Source organism: Phyllobates terribilis, unplaced genomic scaffold, assembly GCF_046119375.1.
Source record: "Phyllobates terribilis strain yellow unplaced genomic scaffold, ASM4611937v1 Scaffold_3__8_contigs__length_932513732, whole genome shotgun sequence".
NCBI classification, from domain to species: Eukaryota; Metazoa; Chordata; class Amphibia; order Anura; family Dendrobatidae; genus Phyllobates; species Phyllobates terribilis.
The window spans coordinates 160,163,092-160,183,596 of record NW_027362763.1 but is presented as its reverse complement, the minus strand read 5'-3'; the positions used below and the strand labels follow the sequence as shown (position 1 = coordinate 160,183,596).

Here is a 20,505-nt window from a genome sequence, read left to right as displayed (position 1 = left end):
GCATGCCCTTTGTTGAGCTGATTGGTATATATGTAGCTTACCACGGGCCTAGGTGGTCTGGAGTTGGGACCCGGTCCTATTTGTCTACCCTTTTATATGCATTACTTCAACTTTGATATACAGTAAGGTTTTTAATATAGGCAGTATACGTACCGTCCCAATTTAGGGTCACCTTGCCGCTGGTGGGACGGCTTGTATACTTTTTTTGATCAAAAATAGTTCACTAAGTACCCTATATTTATTATGCAACTTTGCTTTACATTTATATATAATTATGGTAGGGTATGAGATATAATTTTGTCTTGCTTCTTTTTTTCTTTTTTGCTAGTGTGAACATGCCTCTGTTTCTTGTATGTCTGCCATCTTAGACCTCAGTTCACATTGTCTGGTTTTTTGACTTGTTTGCATTCTGTGCAATTTAAGGGTGTGGCATGCCCTTTGTTGAGCTGATTGGTATATATGTAGCTTACCACGGGCCTAGGTGGTCTGGAGTTGGGACCCGGTACTATTTGTCTACCCTTTTATATGCATTACTTCAACTTTGATATACAGTAAGGTTTTTAATATAGGCAGTATAGGTACCGTCCCAATTTAGGGTCACCTTGCCGCTGGTGGGACGGCTTGTATACTTTTTTTGATCAAAAATAGTTCACTAAGTACCCTATATTTATTATGCAACTTTGCTTTACATTTATATATAATTATGGTAGGGTATGAGATATAATTTTGTCTTGCTTCTTTTTTTCTTTTTTGCTAGTGTGAACATGCCTCTGTTTCTTGTATGTCTGCCATCTTAGACCTCAGTTCACATTGTCTGTTTTTTTGACTTGTTTGCATTCTGTGCAATTTAAGGGTGTGGCATGCCCTTTGTTGAGCTGATTGGTATATATGTAGCTTACCACGGGCCTAGGTGGTCTGGAGTTGGGACCCGGTCCTATTTGTCTACCCTTTTATATGCATTACTTCAACTTTGATATACAGTAGGGTTTTTAATATAGGCAGTATAGGTACCGTCCCAATTTAGGGTCACCTTGCCGCTGGTGGGACGGCTTGTATACTTTTTTTGATCAAAAATAGTTCACTAAGTACCCTATATTTATTATGCAACTTTGCTTTACATTTATATATAATTATGGTAGGGTATGAGATATAATTTTGTCTTGCTTCTTTTTTTCTTTTTTGTTAGTGTGAACATGCCTCTGTTTCTTGTATGTCTGCCATCTTAGACCTCAGTTCACATTGTCTGGTTTTTTGACTTGTTTGCATTCTGTGCAATTTAAGGGTGTGGCATGCCCTTTGTTGAGCTGATTGGTATATATGTAGCTTACCACGGGCCTAGGTGGTCTGGAGTTGGGACCCGGTCCTATTTGTCTACCCTTTTATATGCATTACTTCAACTTTGATATACAGTAAGGTTTTTAATATAGGCAGTATAGGTACCGTCCCAATTTAGGGTCACCTTGCCGCTGGTGGGACGGCTTGTATACTTTTTTTGATCAAAAATAGTTCACTAAGTACCCTATATTTATTATGCAACTTTGCTTTACATCTATATATAATTATGGTAGGGTATGAGATATAATTGTGTCTTGCTTCTTTTTATCTTTTTTGCTAGTGTGAACATGCCTCTGTTTCTTGTATGTCTGCCATCTTAGACCTCAGTTCACATTGTCTGGTTTTTTGACTTGTTTGCATTCTGTGCAATTTAAGGGTGTGGCATGCCCTTTGTTGAGCTGATTGGTATATATGTAGCTTACCACGGGCCTAGGTGGTCTGGAGTTGGGACCCGGTCCTATTTGTCTACCCTTTTATATGCATTACTTCAACTTTGATATACAGTAAGGTTTTTAATATAGGCAGTATAGGTACCGTCCCAATTTAGGGTCACCTTGCCGCTGGTGGGACGGCTTGTATACTTTTTTTGATCAAAAATAGTTCACTAAGTACCCTATATTTATTATGCAACTTTGCTTTACATTTATATATAATTATGGTAGGGTATGAGATATAATTTTGTCTTGCTTCTTTTTTTCTTTTTTGCTAGTGTGAACATGCCTCTGTTTCTTGTATGTCTGCCATCTTAGACCTCAGTTCACATTGTCTGGTTTTTTGACTTGTTTGCATTCTGTGCAATTTAAGGGTGTGGCATGCCCTTTGTTGAGCTGATTGGTATATATGTAGCTTACCACGGGCCTAGGTGGTCTGGAGTTGGGACCCGGTCCTATTTGTCTACCCTTTTATATGCATTACTTCAACTTTGATATACAGTAAGGTTTTTAATATAGGCAGTATAGGTACCGTCCCAATTTAGGGTCACCTTGCCGCTGGTGGGACGGCTTGTATACTTTTTTTGATCAAAAATAGTTCACTAAGTACCCTATATTTATTATGCAACTTTGCTTTACATTTATATATAATTATGGTAGGGTATGAGATATAATTTTGTCTTGCTTCTTTTTTTCTTTTTTGCTAGTGTGAACATGCCTCTGTTTCTTGTATGTCTGCCATCTTAGACCTCAGTTCACATTGTCTGGTTTTTTGACTTGTTTGCATTCTGTGCAATTTAAGGGTGTGGCATGCCCTTTGTTGAGCTGATTGGTATATATGTAGCTTACCACGGGCCTAGGTGGTCTGGAGTTGGGACCCGGTCCTATTTGTCTACCCTTTTATATGCATTACTTCAACTTTGATATACAGTAAGGTTTTTAATATAGGCAGTATAGGTACCGTCCCAATTTAGGGTCACCTTGCCGCTGGTGGGACGGCTTGTATACTTTTTTTGATCAAAAATAGTTCACTAAGTACCCTATATTTATTATGCAACTTTGCTTTACATTTATATATAATTATGGTAGGGTATGAGATATAATTTTGTCTTGCTTCTTTTTTTCTTTTTTGCTAGTGTGAACATGCCTCTGTTTCTTGTATGTCTGCCATCTTAGACCTCAGTTCACATTGTCTGGTTTTTTGACTTGTTTGCATTCTGTGCAATTTAAGGGTGTGGCATGCCCTTTGTTGAGCTGATTGGTATATATGTAGCTTACCACGGGCCTAGGTGGTCTGGAGTTGGGACCCGGTCCTATTTGTCTACCCTTTTATATGCATTACTTCAACTTTGATATACAGTAAGGTTTTTAATATAGGCAGTATAGGTACCGTCCCAATTTAGGGTCACCTTGCCGCTGGTGGGACGGCTTGTATACTTTTTTTGATCAAAAATAGTTCACTAAGTACCCTATATTTATTATGCAACTTTGCTTTACATTTATATATAATTATGGTAGGGTATGAGATATAATTTTGTCTTGCTTCTTTTTTTCTTTTTTGCTAGTGTGAACATGCCTCTGTTTCTTGTATGTCTGCCGGCTAGACCGCATTGTAGCACACTGAGCTTCCCACTGCAACTTATGCTTCATGTCCATGTGCCGGTTCATGCATGAAGTACTCAAACTATGTATTTTTTGGCCTCTACTTAGCTTTTGCTGACAAATGTTACAGATAACACGAGTTGGGTCATCTTTATCGATCTGAAAAAATGCCCAGGCTATGCAAGGCTTAGCACCCATGCGACCTGAAGAGCCACCACGACTTGTGGTGAGAGGCAGAGTTGTGTTTGAGGATGCAGTTGTTGACGTGCTTCCAGTACTACGTCTCTGTCCAGGAAGGCGCAACCTGACCTCGTCGTCACTAGCATCTTCCTCCACCTCCTCTGCTGACCTCATCTCTTGGCTGACTGTGGGTTGACAGTAAGTGGGATCTCCGACCTCATCATCATCACCCTGTGCGTTATCACACCCGTCGTCCTCAGAGCCAACCTGTTCCTGCCCTGACAAAAAACTAAAGTTGTCGCTCCAATCAGGTATTTGAGTCTTATCATCGTCTTCCTCATTGTCTCCACCAACAGGAGTTACAGTTTGGGAATGAGGGTCTACATTATGGTCAGAACCTTCTGCGTCTGGTCCTGGATCCGACTCATAAAGATTCTGGTCATCAGTGCAGATCATTTCCTCGTCTGGATTCACAGAAGCGCTGGAGTCGACCTCTGATTCCCAGGCTATAGTATGAGTAAACAGCTCTGCAGACTCAACCATCTGTTCTACCTCATACTCAGACGGGCAGCTGGAGATTTGGGAGCTGTGAGGAAGCAAGTGCGATTTGGGTGACACCTTTGAGGACTGGAGTATTTGTGATGTTGAAGTTGATGTGGAGGAGAGCCCACTTAAAGGAGCACTTGATATCCGTTGAAGCACCTGCTGTTTTTGTGCCTCATCTGGAATTTGTAGCGATTGGCGTGGCCGTAAGAAAGGGATCTTATCACATTGTCCGCTAAAAGAAGTAGACATTTTAGTTTGGCTGGAAGATGGTCTTTCTTCTGCACCTACCCCACGGACACAACCTTCTTTCCCCTTCCCAACACGCCTATTCCCCTTTCCACCAGCAGCAGGCCTTTTTCCACTCATTTTGGTGGTTAACTAATTCACAACTCTGGAGTTGTTTGCACAAAAAAACAATGGATGGTAACCGAGCAGAGCTGAGTGGCCAAACTGTGGTATTAGGCCAAAACTATTGGCTGGGTTAGATGCAGAAAAAAATTATTTTTAATTTGCAACCTGATGGAGGTCAGTATAGATGGACTAATAGACGAAGTCCCACACACCGCTAGAAGCCCAAATATTTTTTCAGAGCTAGATGCAGAAAAAAATTATATTCAATTTGCAACCTGCTGGAGGTCAGTATAGAAGGACTAATAGAACAAGTCCCACACACTGCTAGAAGCCCAAATATTTTTTCAGAGCTAAATGAAGAAAAAAATTATTTTTAATTTGCAACCTGATGGAGGTCAGTATAGAAGGACTAATAGAACAAGTCCCACACACTGCTAGAAGCCCAAATATTTTTTCAGAGCTAGATGCACAAAAAAATTATATTCAGTTTGCAACCTGATGGAGGTCAGTATAAATGGACTAATAGAATGATGCTATGCCCAAAAGATTTTACTTCACTAGGTGCAGTAAAAAAATTGGTATTCTATACACAGGTGGTATATCTTGCAACACAGATAGGCTACTCCACTGACTAACACACTCTGCAATAGGCCAAAAAGGATTAGCTTTGCTAGATTCAGCCAAATGCTGTGAAAAAAACTTGCACAGCACTGGCACAGACCTGCCTGGCAAAAACTGATAGGAACTGATGTAACCTAGTCCTGAAAAGGACTCCAATTACAATTAGTCTTTACTCCCACAATCTATCTATTTAAGAGCACAGACCTGCCTGATAAAAGTCGTAGGAAATGCTGTAACCTAGTCCTTAAAAGGACTGCAATCACAACTATTCCCTACTCCCAAGCTATCTGTATATTTGTGCGAAAATTGGCTTGAAATTAACAAGGTATAGTGCACACAGCAACAGCGGTGCCGTCTAACACGCAGCTGCAGCAGTGAGAAAATGGTGGCGACGGGGAAAATGGCTTGGTCTTATAGGGCAAGGACATGTGACATACACTGCCAATCACACATGCCCTTGCTTGTGTGAAAAAAAGCACTTCGCTCCGTGTGTGCGCTGCTGATAGGCTGACAGATTGCACCTCCCCACTGCAAATGCGGGAAAGAGAAAAAAAAATGGAGATCTTCATTGTTCCTGCAGAGATCCATCCCCTGCCCCTCCCCCCGCCCCGCTGTACACTCAAACTGCGTATTAACATTAATTTTCATCATTACTGAGAAAAAATCCAGTTATGATTTTGGTGCACGAACAGTTATCGAACATAACCTCGAACAGCCGAATTTTTCTCAAATTGTTCGTGTTCGCCGACCGGCTCGAACACCGCCCAAAACAGCTCGAATTTGAGATTGGCAAACAGTTCGAGTAGAACAACGCTCATCTCTAATCCTGATCATCGCACAATGTTGATTGTAGTCATGCCTTGACCTAAACACTCCACAATTTGTTGCTTCTCAGCAGCCGACACATCCTTTTTCTTTCCCATTTTGGCAGAAAATGTAGGCTGCTTAATAATGTGAGACAGCCTTCTTACGTAGTCTTGCCTTTCATTGGACACACCTGCCAAACTAATTAGCACAGGTGTCTGCAATTGCTTACAGTGATATAAAGAGCCCTGACACACATCACCATCAATGAGTTTAACTGACAAACAAACAAATTCTTCCCTTATCACTCCTAAACACTTTTTGCATAATAATTTGGAACACAGTGTACATGTGCTTTTCCACAAAACACCAGTGGTTCACGTAGTGAATCTTACAGTTCTAACTTGACAACCGTGGTCTGTATGGAGTTGTTCAATAAAGGGCCCAAAATTAAGATAACATAGATGGGAGAGGTCTCTATGAATAGGAATTCCTAAGTATTTGATTCCCTGTGAGGGCCAGGCAAAGGGAAAGTTGGACTGGATGGAATCCTATATGGATTTGGGGAGGGAGACATCGAGGGCCTCAGACTTCGCTGCATTGATTTTAAAATTTGACCATGTAACAAAGTGATCTATTTCAGCCATAACAGCATGGATGGATATATGTGATTGAGTGATATATACTAGGACATCATCAGCAAATAGAGAGCACTTGTACTCGGTGCCTCCCACCTCAATCCACCTAATATTGGGGTTATGGCGAATTGATGAGAGCAGGTGCTCCGTCTCTAGGATGTATAAGAGAGGGGACAGAGAACATCCCTGCCTTGTCCCATTGGTGATTGTGAAAGGTGATGAAAATGTTCTGACGCGCCCCCTGGGCCTTGGGACACCCGGAGACGGACCCTTTTTGGTGGATGCTGGTAGTTGTAGTCTCCGTGGCGGCGACCCGTTTCCGTGGCTCAGAGCGGTCAAACCAGTGGCGGAACTATTTATGTGGTTTTGATGTTTAAATGTCCGACTACGCCACCCGTGGATTGCGGTCAGAGTGAACCGCCGCTCCAGGGCAGACCGCTGAGGCTGGTGTTGTGGGTGCAGCAGAGCGTAGCATAACTCCCCACGGGAGGAGTATAGCCTCAGGGCAGTGTATGCGGAGGATGGGGGTGATGGTGCAGGGCAGCAGCAGTAACGACACAGAGTCAGTGATGCAGTCCAGGGCCTTTACTCACAGTTCTTATTATCCAGACCACGTCTGCAGGTAACGGCTGCCCACGTCGTACTGTGCTCACCAGGTGAGGGGCTCAGACAACTCCCAGATAACTTTGGAGCGCTTCACAGGACCCCCTTTGTGTGTCCTTTGTCTGGCCTTTCTTACCAACCCTTCTGTCCGGCTGCCTCGGGCCTCCTCTTGGTAAACTTGGCGCCAGTTTCCCTGACCCTATGTGGTGCCTTCCTAGCGGGTGTAGCGAGGGGCTGCGCCACATAAAATGTCACAGCCTCCGGTTTCTAGCTGAGGGTCGTTTCCTGCCTCCACTAGTTTCGGGGACCGGTCTCCCCCTTTGGCCTGACCCCTCCACGCAGGTGGATTCGGGCGTGCGGTGGCGACTCGCCCGTCCGCACCCCTGGGATCCCTTCATTCCTCGTTCCTGGAGCCTTCTCCGCTCCTCTTCCTTCCTTCTCCCTCTTGCAGGCCTGGGCCTCTGTTACTAGGCCCGCCTCCGGAGCAGAGCTCATGCAGAGCCCCTGCTCCCTGCCAATTCTGCTCAGACTTCTCTGCACTGAACTAAGATGGTGCCCACCTTTTATACTCCCTTCTCAATGCACCCAGGAAGTGCTTCCTCCCTGCTCCTGCACTACAGGGTTCCCCTTCCTCAGTGTTCCCTCCCCCCACTCCATCCAGGGACAGGGACTGTCGTGCCCATCTCAGGGGCATATTGGTCGCCCTGCCCCACGGCAATGTGGTGTAATGCATGCAGGTGTCGGGTCCTGATCCACACTCCATCCTTACCTGAGAGTGAGATATCACACCTCTGGGTGAGGTGCAATACCTCTGTAGCAACCGAGCCCTCAGGGTAATACAGTTCCATTTATCTTCAGCCTAGGTGACGTATTGCGATACAGGGCCGTGATTTTGGCTATAAAAGGGTCCCCTAGACCCCTACCCCAAGCTTTTTAAGAGAATCATATATGGCGTGCCAGGAGACTCTATGGAATGCTTTCTCAGCATCCAACGAGAGTATCTAATTACAAATTTTTAACTGCATCTAGCCCAGGAAATACTTTGTGCCTAGTAGCAGTGTCTGCTAGTCAGCGGATTATCCCGGCTGTTAAGCAAGCTACCCCACCTGTAGTTTTGACACTTAATTTTTTCAAAGGAAATGCTTCGGGACCACGGGATACTCAGTGAAGAGCATCAGGAGGCACCCCAAGGCATAGGGGCTGGGACTGGCAGTAGGATGCCTTGCGGTGGACAGCCGAGCTCGATCCTTATAAAAGCTTTTTAACTGCAGCAGCTTTAGTGGACGCTACTGGAGCTGGAATTACGCGGCTGCTGGCATGAGACTTGCCCTCCAATAGATCCTTGTAAATGGATTTAAAGTGTATTCATTCAAATTATAGAGGCAATTTAAATTAAAAAGCTTAGAGCTGCCTCCACCACAGGGGGGCTCGCTCGACCCACCAGCGGACAGGCACCAGTATTGGGAGAGGGGAGCTGGCCGTCAGGGTTCACCGCGGCTCTGGCACAAACCTGGCGACACGGAGGTGGCACGGGCAGGAGCGGACTGAACGTGTCGGCTTCTCACTTTTTGGATTTTAGAAGGGCATGACATGCCTATATCTGTGTCTCCCCCTCCTTTTACTCCTCCACCTCTTTTCTTTTCGCATGACTATATGTACTTGTCACTTTTCCATGTGTTAGTTGTGTCTTCAGAGCAGTTTGTCAGCTTTTGGACACCTTTGAAGGTGTTTTCTATGTGTTTCTATGTGTTTTTGTTTGCCTGCCATTGGTTTTAACGGTGTTCGAAGGTGTTCGACGAACAGTTCGACGAACAGTTCGGCGAACACACGGGTGTTCGACGAACCGAACCGAACTCGAACACTACGGGGGTGGCTCAACACTAGTCAGTAGGTGTCCATACTCATCAAATGGGAAGCCTCATGAAATTGCCACCCGACTTTCATCTAATGTGTGTAGGGGCATTAAGATTAGAAAGGTTATGTGTAATTCACAAGAAGATTCCCAAACAAATGGAAAAGTACATTCTATATAGGAAAAATTATGGAATAAATGGCCAAAATATGAGAAAAAATAAAAGTTCATTTATTTAGTGACAAAAAATTAAACAGATAAGAACATAGAAAATCACCCAAAAAATAGTAGAGAAGTGTACATAATGTGTCCATTAGTTCACAGATTATACATTAATTAAAAAGTACCTTTTTTGATATGCATTAAAATTAAATAATTATGAAAAAAGAAATACCCTACAAGAAGTGATCATAAATGTGAAAATCAAGAGGGAGAGGGGGGAATTAATACACCCTAGTCTGCTAACTGTTCCTGTTTTTGCCTAACAGCAGAGGTTGGCACCCTCTTGATACGCAAATGGTGCCCCTACTCCTCGTCGGCTCACCCTGATATCCGTGTTCAGGGTTCGCGCCAAAAAATCGGCTCCGCTCATGAACATCCCTGATTTGCCATGCTGCCACGCAGCGTCAAGTCGCATGTTTGTGTGGATTTTCCTGGGAAATTTCATCTGTAAAGTTATTCTGCACAAATCTGATGTCCTTTATTATACTTTGGTATCACACCCCAGAGCCTAATACAGTAATGGCTGAAAGTGTAGGCACCCTTGAAATTGTTCCAGAAAATAAAGTATTTCTCCCAGAAAATTATTGTAATTACACAAGTTTTATTATGCACATGTTTATTTCCTTTGTATGTATTGGAACAACACAAAACAACAGAGAGAAAAAGCAAATTGCCCAGAATTTAACACAAAACACCCAAAATGGGCCAGACAAAATTGTTGGCACCTTTCCAATGTTGTGAGTAAACAACTTTATTTCAAGCATGTGATGCTCACTCAAAATCACTTGTGGCAAGTAACAGGTGTGGGCAATGTGAAAATCACACCGGAAACCAGATAAAAAGGGGAGAAGTTGACTCAATCTTTGCATTGTGTGTCTGTGAGTGCCACACTAAGCATAGAGGACAGTCAGAGGAGAAGAAAACTATCTGAGGTCTTGAGAAACAAAATTGTTGAAAAATATCAACAATCTCAAGGTTATAAGTCCATCTCCAGAGATCTTGATGTTTCTTTGTCCACGGTTCACAACATAATGAAGAAGTTTACAATCCATGGCGCTGCAGCTAATCTCCCTGGGCATGGATGGCAGAGAAAAATTGATGAAAGCTTGCAATGCAGGATTATCCGGATAGTGGATAATCAGCCCCAATCAAGATCCAAAGAAGTTCCTACTGTTCTGCAGGCTCAGCGTGTGCATCAGTGTCAGTGCGAACTATCCTTTGACCTTTGAATTAAATGAAACGCTATGGCAGGAGACTCAGGAAAAGGAAGACACCACTGCTGACACAGAGACATAAAAAAGCTAGACTGCAGAGTGCCAAAAAGTATGTAGGCCAAAATCCTCCTGGAAAAGCATCTCGTGGACAGATGATACTGAGATAGAGCTTTTTGGTAAAGCACATCATTCTACTGATTACCGAAAATGGAATGAGGCATTCAAAGAAGAGAACACAGTGCTTACATTCAAATATGGTGGAGGTTCAAAAATGTTTTGGGGTGGTTTTGCTGCTTCTGGCTCTGGGTGCCTTGACAGTGTTCAAAGCATCATGAATTCTGAAGATTATCAAATGATTTTGGGTCTCAATGCTGTGCTCAGTGTCAGAAAGCTGAGTTGGAATCATAGGTCATGGATCTTCCAGCAGGACAACGATACCAAACATACTTCAAGAAGCACTCAGGAATGTATGGAAATAAAGTGCTAGAGAATTCTGAAGTGGCACCAATGAGTCCGGATCTAAATCCCATTGAACACCTGGGAAGAGATCTTAAAATGCTGTTGGGAGAAGATGCCTTCACATATGAGAGACCTGGAGCAGTTTGCAAAAAAAGAGTGGTAAGAAATTCCAGCTGAGAGGTGTAAGAAGCTTGTTGATGGTTATAGGAAGTGTTTTATTCCAAAAGGTGTGCAACCAAATATTAAGTTGAAGGTGTCAACAATTTTGTCTGGGCCATTTTTGGGGTTTAGTGTGAAATTATCTCCAATTTACCATTTTTCTGTTTTTCTTTGTGTTGTTCCAATACACACACAGTAAATTTAAAATGTGTATAACAAAACATGTGTGATTGTAATAATTTTCTAGGAGAAATACTTAATTTTCTGTAACAATTTCAAGGGTGCCAACACTTTCAGCCATGACAGTAAATGTAAGATATAAATCTTTAAAAAAAATCCTAATACATTTATTCACCTCACCGCTCATCTCTCTGGCCCCTCTGCTTTTCACTGCCATCTGTTCAGTACTCACTGCATCTTCAGATTGCCACCACTTTCACTGAAATCCCTGCTCATTTGTGTGCAATGACCTTGTGGTGTAGAATCCTCCCGGGCCTCATCAAAGGCGGAATTCTTGACCCAGCGTTTCAGGCCCATGGATTTCAGGACTAGCGGCAGTAATCTTAGGATGCGGTGAGGACCAAATGGATGATGCGTAGTGGACGATGAGGTGAGAGGTAAGGTGAGTATAAGGATTTTTTATTTGTTAACATTTTGGTGTCCTTGTTCAGAAAAATTATTTTTGTAAGGTTGAAGTAGAATTCATTTCCACCTGAATTTATTTACATATACCTAATCCCAACATATTGGGGTGTTATCCATCTGAGAATTAGAGCACTTCGGATTCACATACTCTGCTATCTCTTTTTACAAATGAAGCAAATAGGAAAAGCTTATTTTTAGGAAGGAATGGCCTGTGACTCAGTATATACTGCTGCAACCCTGACCACTTTCCTATGAACCCTGCCTAAGGTCTCCTTCACATGTTCGTGTTTCCGTTTTTTTCCACAGATGCCACATGTACCCATTATAGCTAGTGTTGAGCAAGTATGTTCTGTTAACCCTTTCGCCGAGTACGCTCGGGCCGCGCTCCGAGTATTTACAGCAGTTCGGTGTTATGTTTGAATCGCTCCCATGTGCATGATTTGCGACTGTTTGACAGTTTTATTACATGTGAGGAATGTCTATTTCTTACACATTCCTCCCATGTAATAAAGCTGTCAAACAGTTGCAAATCATGCACACGGGAGCGATTCAACCATATCACCGAGCAGCTGTAAATACTCGGAGCTCGGCCCGAGCGTACTCGGCGAAAGGGTTAATAGAATACACTTGCTCAACACTAATTATAACCTATGGAGAATAGGAGAAACATTGTTTAAACATGGACGTGTGAAGGAGGCATTATTGAGCATCTTAGATGTGTTTTACATATAGTGATTGGTGACTATAAGGCTGGGGTCACATGACCTTTTTTCTCTCATCCGAGAAAATCAATCCTATTATGCTAATCACACTCTGATCAGAGTTTGACCAGATTGTCATCCGATTTTCTTGTATGTGGAGAAAAAAAGCTTCTCCTTCTTCTCCAGTCTGTTCGTGAAAATCGAAAAACACACTCCGTTATAATCCGAGTGCAGTCCGATATTTTCTACAGACTCATAGGCTTGAATGGCTGAGTGTGATCCGAATATCAGAGCCAAATTATGCATGATGCAATTTTTTTTTTCCTCGGACCACTTGGTCGGACTTGTACGTAGCGTTGTTGAATAACATGGGGGAAAATGCTACCTGTCAAAACAACAGATAGCACTTGTCTGATTTTTATGGTTGAGTGCATGAGCACTAATACAAACATTGTAATATATAGCTACAACCAGAAGCCACTGTATCTATACCATACGAGTATACTGTAAATAGAATTGAAACTTAGATCAAAAATATATTTCATTTATTTTTAGGGATACCTGATCACTTTCTCAGTATTATAGCCAATATGACCGGTTGTGTTGTCCTGTATAATCCACCATCTTGTATGAATACTTGCCAGGATTTAAAGTACAGATTAATTACTGGAGCCTGCAACAATAGGTGAGTGGCACTGTAAATGTCTGTGTCTTTATTAATATAAGACATGAAAAAAGACTGTCTGTTTGAGGTGCGCACCAGATGCACCAAATAAATTAAAGGGAATCTGTTAGTAGGACCAACCATCCTTAGCCAATTATATATGCATGTAAGTCATAGGAAGCTGAATAAAATGATACCTTGATATCTGTGATCCGATGTCTTATTCCAGAGAAATCTGTGTTTTTCTTATATGTAAATGAAATGTTAAGATCTATGGGCCGGATATAGATCTCCCTGAGAATCTACCTCCAAAGTTTATTTAACATGAAATGGGGCCATTACACATGTAACTAACACAGAAAAGTAGAATTTAAATTTGTCTCCTTACAAAGATATTTGCTGCTGTTCTCACAGCTCTGCTGTATTACAACACTGTCTGCCTGGAGATGGAAGCTGAAAGGAACCTGCGGATGTGTCAGGTATAATCACACACAGCTCTGCAATGAGATCAGGAGAGCCGCCATCACACATCACACTGATAATGCTGCCTATTATTTATAATAAGCTCTGGAGACAGATTCTCAGGGAGATCTATGTCCAGCCCATAGTCCTGAACAGCTCATTTACATATAAGAAAAACTTGGATTTCTCTGGAAAAAGACATCGGATCGCTGATATCAAGGTATCATTCTATTCGGCTTCCCATGACCAGCATACTCAGGTAGACGGCTTAATAGGGTTGATCCTACTGAGAGATTTCCTTTAAGAAGTGTGCACCTCCTATCAAATTTGGCACATTTAACTCCAGTGCACATTTTAGCACAACTTTGATTTTTCTACAGTTTAATGAAGGCCAACGTAAATGTTTTATATATCTTCTGTAGCAAAGCCAGATAAGGGAGGGTTAAGTCCTAGCACTGCCAGTCTTGATTAGGTTGAAGCTGCATTGTTTTGCTAAGAACCAGGAAATGGGTTCAGCGTGTGCTGGTTGGGTTGTCATTCAGTCAGTCAGTCTTGTTTCCTTAGTTTTCAAGCTAAACTTCATGTTGGCAATCAGTGGTAATTTGTATACAGATATCTCAGCACTTGCAGCAGTGGTTATATAGACTAAACGTATTAAATCCAAAAGTCACACACAACAGTAAAGAAAAAAAAAAGATAAAACATGAAACACTCAACAAGTATGGGGCACCATTGTGGTAACCTCATGTGGTGTACGACAGATGTCCTGGTGCTCTATAATCTGCGTCATGGTGGCCAATGTTTCTGTCACGATGAGCCTTTTCTCCTTCTCCAGTTAGACACACAAAGTCCCACAATAAAAATATATAAAAAAATGCAACAATGGGAAATAGTTTATGGTGACGCTAGGTGAGTATCAAAAAGTTAGAGAAGGGCCTCTGCACAGAGAGCTGGTAACAAATCCTAAATCTGCGCACATCAGAGAGGGCAATGTGCCGAATGATGATTTGCACAGTAGCTGATTCTTTTCGTAGAGTAGGATGGTGGTGGTGGTTGTTCGTGCAGCTAATCCCCAATGATGAAGAAGCAGTGTTAACTTGACAAGAACAGTGTTTTACTAATGATAACTGGGTAAATAATTATAGAATCATAGAATCATAGAATCATAGAATGGTAGAGTTGGAAGGGACCTCCTGGGTCATCTGGTCCAACCCCCTGCTCAAAGCAGGATTCACTAGATCATCTCAGACAGATGTCTGTCCAGCCTCTGTTTGAAGACGTCCATTGAAGGGGAACTCACCACCTCTCGTGGCAGCCTGTTCCACTCATTAATCACCCTAACTGTCAAAAAGTTTTTTCTAATATCTAATCTGTGTCTCCTCCCATTTAGTTTCATCCCATTGCTTCTAGTCTTTCCTTGTGCAAATGAGAATAAAGATGATCCTTCTACAATGTGACAGCCCTTGACATATTTGTAGACAGCTATTAAGTCTCCTCTCAGTCTTCTTTTTTGCAAGCTAAACATTCCCAAATCCTGCAACCGTTCCTCATAGGACATGGTTTGCAGACCAGTCACCATTCTGGTCGCTCTTCTCTGAACTTGCTCCAGTTTGTCTATGTCTTTTTTAAAATGTGGTGCCCAAAACTGTACACAGTATTCCTGATGAGGTCTGACCAAAGAGGAGTAAAGACCGATAATGACTTCACGTGATCTAGACTGTATGCTTCTGTTAATACATCCCAGAATTGTATTTGCCTTTTTTGCTGCTGCATCACACTGTTGACTCATGTTCAGTCTATGATCTATTAGTATACCTAAGTCTTTTTCACATGTACTGTTGCTTAGCTCTATTCCTCCCATTCTGTATATGCTTTTTTCATTTTTATTGCCCAGATGTAGTACTTTGCATTTTTCCCTGTTAAAAACCATTCTGTTGGTTGCTGCCCACTGCTCCAGTTTATTTAGGTCTTTTTGAATCCTCTCTCTCTCTTCTCTAGTATTAGCTATCCCTCCTAACTTTGTGTCATCAGCAAATTTAATCAGTTTACCCTCAATTCCTTCATCTAAATCATTGATAAAGATGTTGAACAATACAGGTCCCAGGACGGAGCCCTGTGGTACCCCACTTGAGACATTCATCCAGCTGGATGTGAAGCCACTTACAACCACCCTTTGAGTCCGATCACTAAGCCAGTTATGAATCCACCTAACAGTTGCCTGGTCCATTGCATACTTGGTCATTTTTTCAATAAGGATGATGTGAGATACTTTGTCAAATGCTTTGCTGAAGTCAAGATATACTATATCTACAGCATTTCCCTGATCCACCCAGTCAGTGATTCTGTCAGAGAAGGAAATTAAGTTAGTCTGACATGACTTGTTAGTTACAAACCCATGCTGACTCTGGTTAATCACTTCATTCTTATCCATGTACTTACATACATGTTGTTTAATAATTTGTTCAAAGATCTTTCCTGGTATAGAAGTCAGACTCACCGGCCTATAGTTCCCTGGGTCCACCTTCTTCCCCTTTTTGAAGATAGGAACAACATTTGCTCTTCTCCAGTCTTCTGGGACTTCTCCTGTTCTCCAAGAATTTTCAAAGATTATGGAGAGTGGTTCTAAAATTTCTTCTACGATCTCCTTCAGTACTCTGGGGTGTAATTCATCTGGACCTGGTGACTTGAACTCATTTATGTTAGCTAAATATTCCCTCACAATCTTTCTGTTTACAGATAACTTGGATTCCTCTATTCCTTTAAAAGGACAGTGAAGATCAGTTGATGTTACATTTTCTTTCTGAGAGAAAACAGATGCAAAATAGGAATTAAAAAGTTCGGCCTTCTCAACATCCTCTCTTACCATTTCTCCATTTTCATCCTGTAATGGACACTCAACAAGTATGGGGCACCATTGTGGTAACCTCATGTGGTGTACGACAGATGTCCTGGTGCTCTATAATCTGCGTCATGGTGGCCAATGTTTCTGTCACGATGAGCCTTTTCTCCTTCTCCAGTTAGACACACAAAGTCCCACAATAAAAATATATAAAAAAATGCAACAATGGGAAATAGTTTATGGTGACGCTAGGTGAGTATCAAAAAGTTAGAGAAGGGCCTCTGCACAGAGAGCTGGTAACAAATCCTAAATCTGCGCACATCAGAGAGGGCAATGTGCCGAATGATGATTTGCACAGTAGCTGATTCTTTTCGTAGAGTAGGATGGTGGTGGTGGTTGTTCGTGCAGCTAATCCCCAATGATGAAGAAGCAGTGTTAACTTGACAAGAACAGTGTCTTTACTAATGATAACTGGGTAAATAATTATAGAATCATAGAATCATAGAATCATAGAATGGTAGAGTTGGAACGGACCTCCTGGGTCATCTGGTCCAACCCCCTGCTCAAAGCAGGATTCACTAGATCATCTCAGACAGATGTCTGTCCAGCCTCTGTTTGAAGACGTCCATTGAAGGGGAACTCACCACCTCTCGTGGCAGCCTGTTCCACTCATTAATCACCCTAACTGTCAAAAAGTTTTTTCTAATATCTAATCTGTGTCTCCTCCCATTTAGTTTCATCCCATTGCTTCTAGTCTTTCCTTGTGCAAATGAGAATAAAGATGATCCTTCTACAATGTGACAGCCCTTGACATATTTGTAGACAGCTATTAAGTCTCCTCTCAGTCTTCTTTTTTGCAAGCTAAACATTCCCAAATCCTGCAACCGTTCCTCATAGGACATGGTTTGCAGACCAGTCACCATTCTGGTCGCTCTTCTATATACAAATATAGTAGGTAATTGGTGGTCAAATTTACACTTACAGTTGAAGGCTGACTCATATATGCGGACAGGTAGATCTCTGTGTGATATTTGTCTCATCAATTCAATTCACTCACTCTCAGGCTGTCCCTCTGGTAATCCTCACTCAATATTCCTTACTTAGGGCCGAGCTCTGTTTCTCCTCTGAGGCAGATTTTTCCACCCGGAGGTGTAATAGGAATCCTATTAATCTGAAGGCTGTCAGCCCCCCTCCTTTTCCATCAGTCACTTCCAGACCCAGAAGTCAGGAGGAAACCTATATCTTGCAGACTCCCTTCCTCTACTGACTTCTCTCTCCTGTGACTCTTTTAAGCTGCATTCATTGGCTGACTTCCAGGGAAGTTTGTTCCTGCTCTTTCCAGAAACTTCTGCATAACAAGCAGAGCTGAGTCATGTAAACAAGCCTCTGAGAGGGAAGATTAATCCTCTGAATGCTACCTGTCACAATATGTTACAACATACAGTTTACACAGAAATCACAGTATTTGCATGGAACACACTATATATTTGGTATCCCATGAAGATGGCAACTTTGTGGGATACCACACCATGATATACAAATTAGTAACTGAAGTCAAAGATGCTATTTATTCATTTTTATTTATTTTCAACATACAGTTAATATCTCCCATTCTCCATCTGGTAATCCATTACATACAATTAGAAGGTGATTGAGGGACCATATTTTGCAGAGGGCGATGACTTGATTATTTCCCGGATCTACAATAGTCATCAATACTAGTTTGGTCAAGCAAGGTCCAGGAATTTATGTAAGCAAGTGAAATACTGACAATTCTTTGAGAATGGAAGCAGTATACTGTATATACATTATGATGTCTCCACAGTTCCCTCTATACAGTATAATGGCCATGATAGTTTATTACATACAGCACTATGGCCCCATAGTTCCCTGTATACAGTATGATATCCGCACATCTCTCTATATACAGTATAATGTCCACACAGCTCCCTATATTCAGTATGATTTCCCTACAGCCCTCTTGAATATGATGGCCCAACAATACACTTTCCTGTATGATACCATAACAGCCCCCAACTCCCAGGCCCCATAATAATAATAAAAAAGCTAATATTCATCCAATCCTGTTTCCCTTTCCACCGCAGCCTCTGTCTCATCTTCAGTACAGCACAATGCAGTGATGTTTTCAAGCCGCCCAATGTCCCTTGTGTGGTGCTGTCTTCTAACAGGCCTCAAGCCTGAAGTAGATAACAACCTGATGAAGAAAGTGGTGAAGCAGGAAGCTTTTGGCTGTTGATAGTATCAGCATCCTGAGAATGCTGATACTGCTAGCAGATTTGCAAGTCACTACGGTCCACAGCCTTCCTTGTTTCATCTGACAAGACCAGTTAGGCTCTTCCAAGCCTAAATGTTGTGGTAAGCCCATATGACTCACTAAGCTCTGCATCTAACGGTGGCTATAACGCAAAGTATAAGAAAACTTTTACCAGTATGTTTAGAAGAGCTTCTGAGCAGAAACTGTTTTTTGACTAGGATGGCTTCCTTTCCCATTCTCCATCTCCCATATTAGAATGCCAGTTCCAGCCATGCTTCCTTATCATCTCCTTTGCACCACTGAGTCTGGGTATCTCCTTTCTCCTCCAACCTCCGATCCCTTCATGCATATCTGCCTATGTTCTCTACTTTACTGTTTTCTTACTGCATTTCTCTTTTGCTCTGCTCTTTTCTTTGAGAATTCTCCTTTCCTTCCTCTGCTCTTATAGGTCCAAGGATCCTCTTGTTCATCTCCTTTCCCCACTCGCAAACCTGATCTAGTTATTGGTAAGGAGGTATGGCCAGATGGAATACCTCGCTTACCAGCTCCCTGCAGTACCTGCATGGCCTCTATTCACAATACAAGGAACAGAGGGAAGTGAGGCAAACTAAGGATGTTCTCAAGGCAGTGCGGCCCACACTGGATCAGCCCACCAAGAATCTACCAAGTGAGGTAAATTGTCAATCCGGCCATGATAAGGCTTCATGTTCATGGGAGCACTGAGCCCGCACAGTAGCACAAATAGCCGTAGTGGTAGCATATGTGCAACCATATGGTGAGTCTATATGTCACTTTTCTCTCTTTTATACTTGGAGCAATACTAGTCTATATGGGATAGACCATATGGCATTTTATTTTTTCTTATGAATTCATGGAAAAAAATCATTCTAAGTCTCAATAGGAAATGAGAAGTACCCTCATGAGTCATAACATTTAACACAGTGTGCCTAATATAGTGAAGGTCCACCAATTGTTACGAAAATAATCCTGAGATATCAAGGATTATATCAAGGAACCTAAGCTACCAAACATTTATATTATGATCTACATTGGACTCCTAGAATTGGAAAAGAGCTGGGCATTGTGGCCTTATCAAGGTCGCTTATGCTATATGTGGCCATATTGAGTCCATCTTAAACTCTGGTCTTATTCCAAAACAATCTAAAAACTTTTGTAAGTAATAATGTAGTTTGGGTAATTAGCAGAAATAATATTACCATGCACAGTATCTCACTTATTATTTATGCACTCTGCTGCTAATGAAATGAAAGGCATTACTCAGCATCCCATAATGACATTGCTAAACAATAAGCTCATTTTTTAATATGGGTCTAACAAATTTGGAAAACATTACCCAGATTCATTTGTAAATGTTTAAAGAATTATAATAAATTTAATTGACCAAATCTTTTTGTAAATGATTAAAACATCAGGAATTTATCATTTTAATCTGTTTTTAATCATTTCCTTTTTTTTCTCTTATATAAACAAGATCAATCACAACAGCAACGATACTGTATCTGGGATTTTGGTCATTTTCCAGCATTTATTTTATAGTTTACATAGTTCTGATAATAAAATGATTGTGGTTCACTTAGTTATAAATAAATAAGGTATATTTATAAATTAGATTGTTGAAGAATTTCTATAGAAATGTAATTTATTTAACAACAATAAAAATAAAGGAACACTACAATGAATGTACATTTAAGTGGAAAACCCATAAAAAAGTAACACAGTGGTTAAGTGCTTAACACAATACCCAAAATCCAGACTCCCCCCGGAGACCAATGCTCAAATTTAGTTCATATTTGACTTAGAACTTTTGAAAACAACTGCAAAGCTTGAAAGGCTTCATTGTAGATGCTTAGCAGGTGGGAGCTTGCTACTCACCATTTTATC

At 41.6% G+C, this 20,505-nt stretch overlaps 1 protein-coding gene across 1 annotated transcript in view; it reads left to right on the top strand.

Moving 5' to 3' along the window:
- The first annotated feature begins 10,216 nt into the window (after positions 1–10,216).
- TPO (thyroid peroxidase) overlaps positions 10,217–20,505 on the top strand; it is a 161,246-nt gene continuing 150,957 nt past the window's right edge. The window contains exons 1-2 of the mRNA XM_073673487.1: positions 10,217–10,385; positions 12,919–13,048. Coding sequence (XP_073529588.1) covers positions 10,217–10,385; positions 12,919–13,048 — 299 coding nt within the window. The remainder of the gene's footprint in view (positions 10,386–12,918; positions 13,049–20,505) is intronic.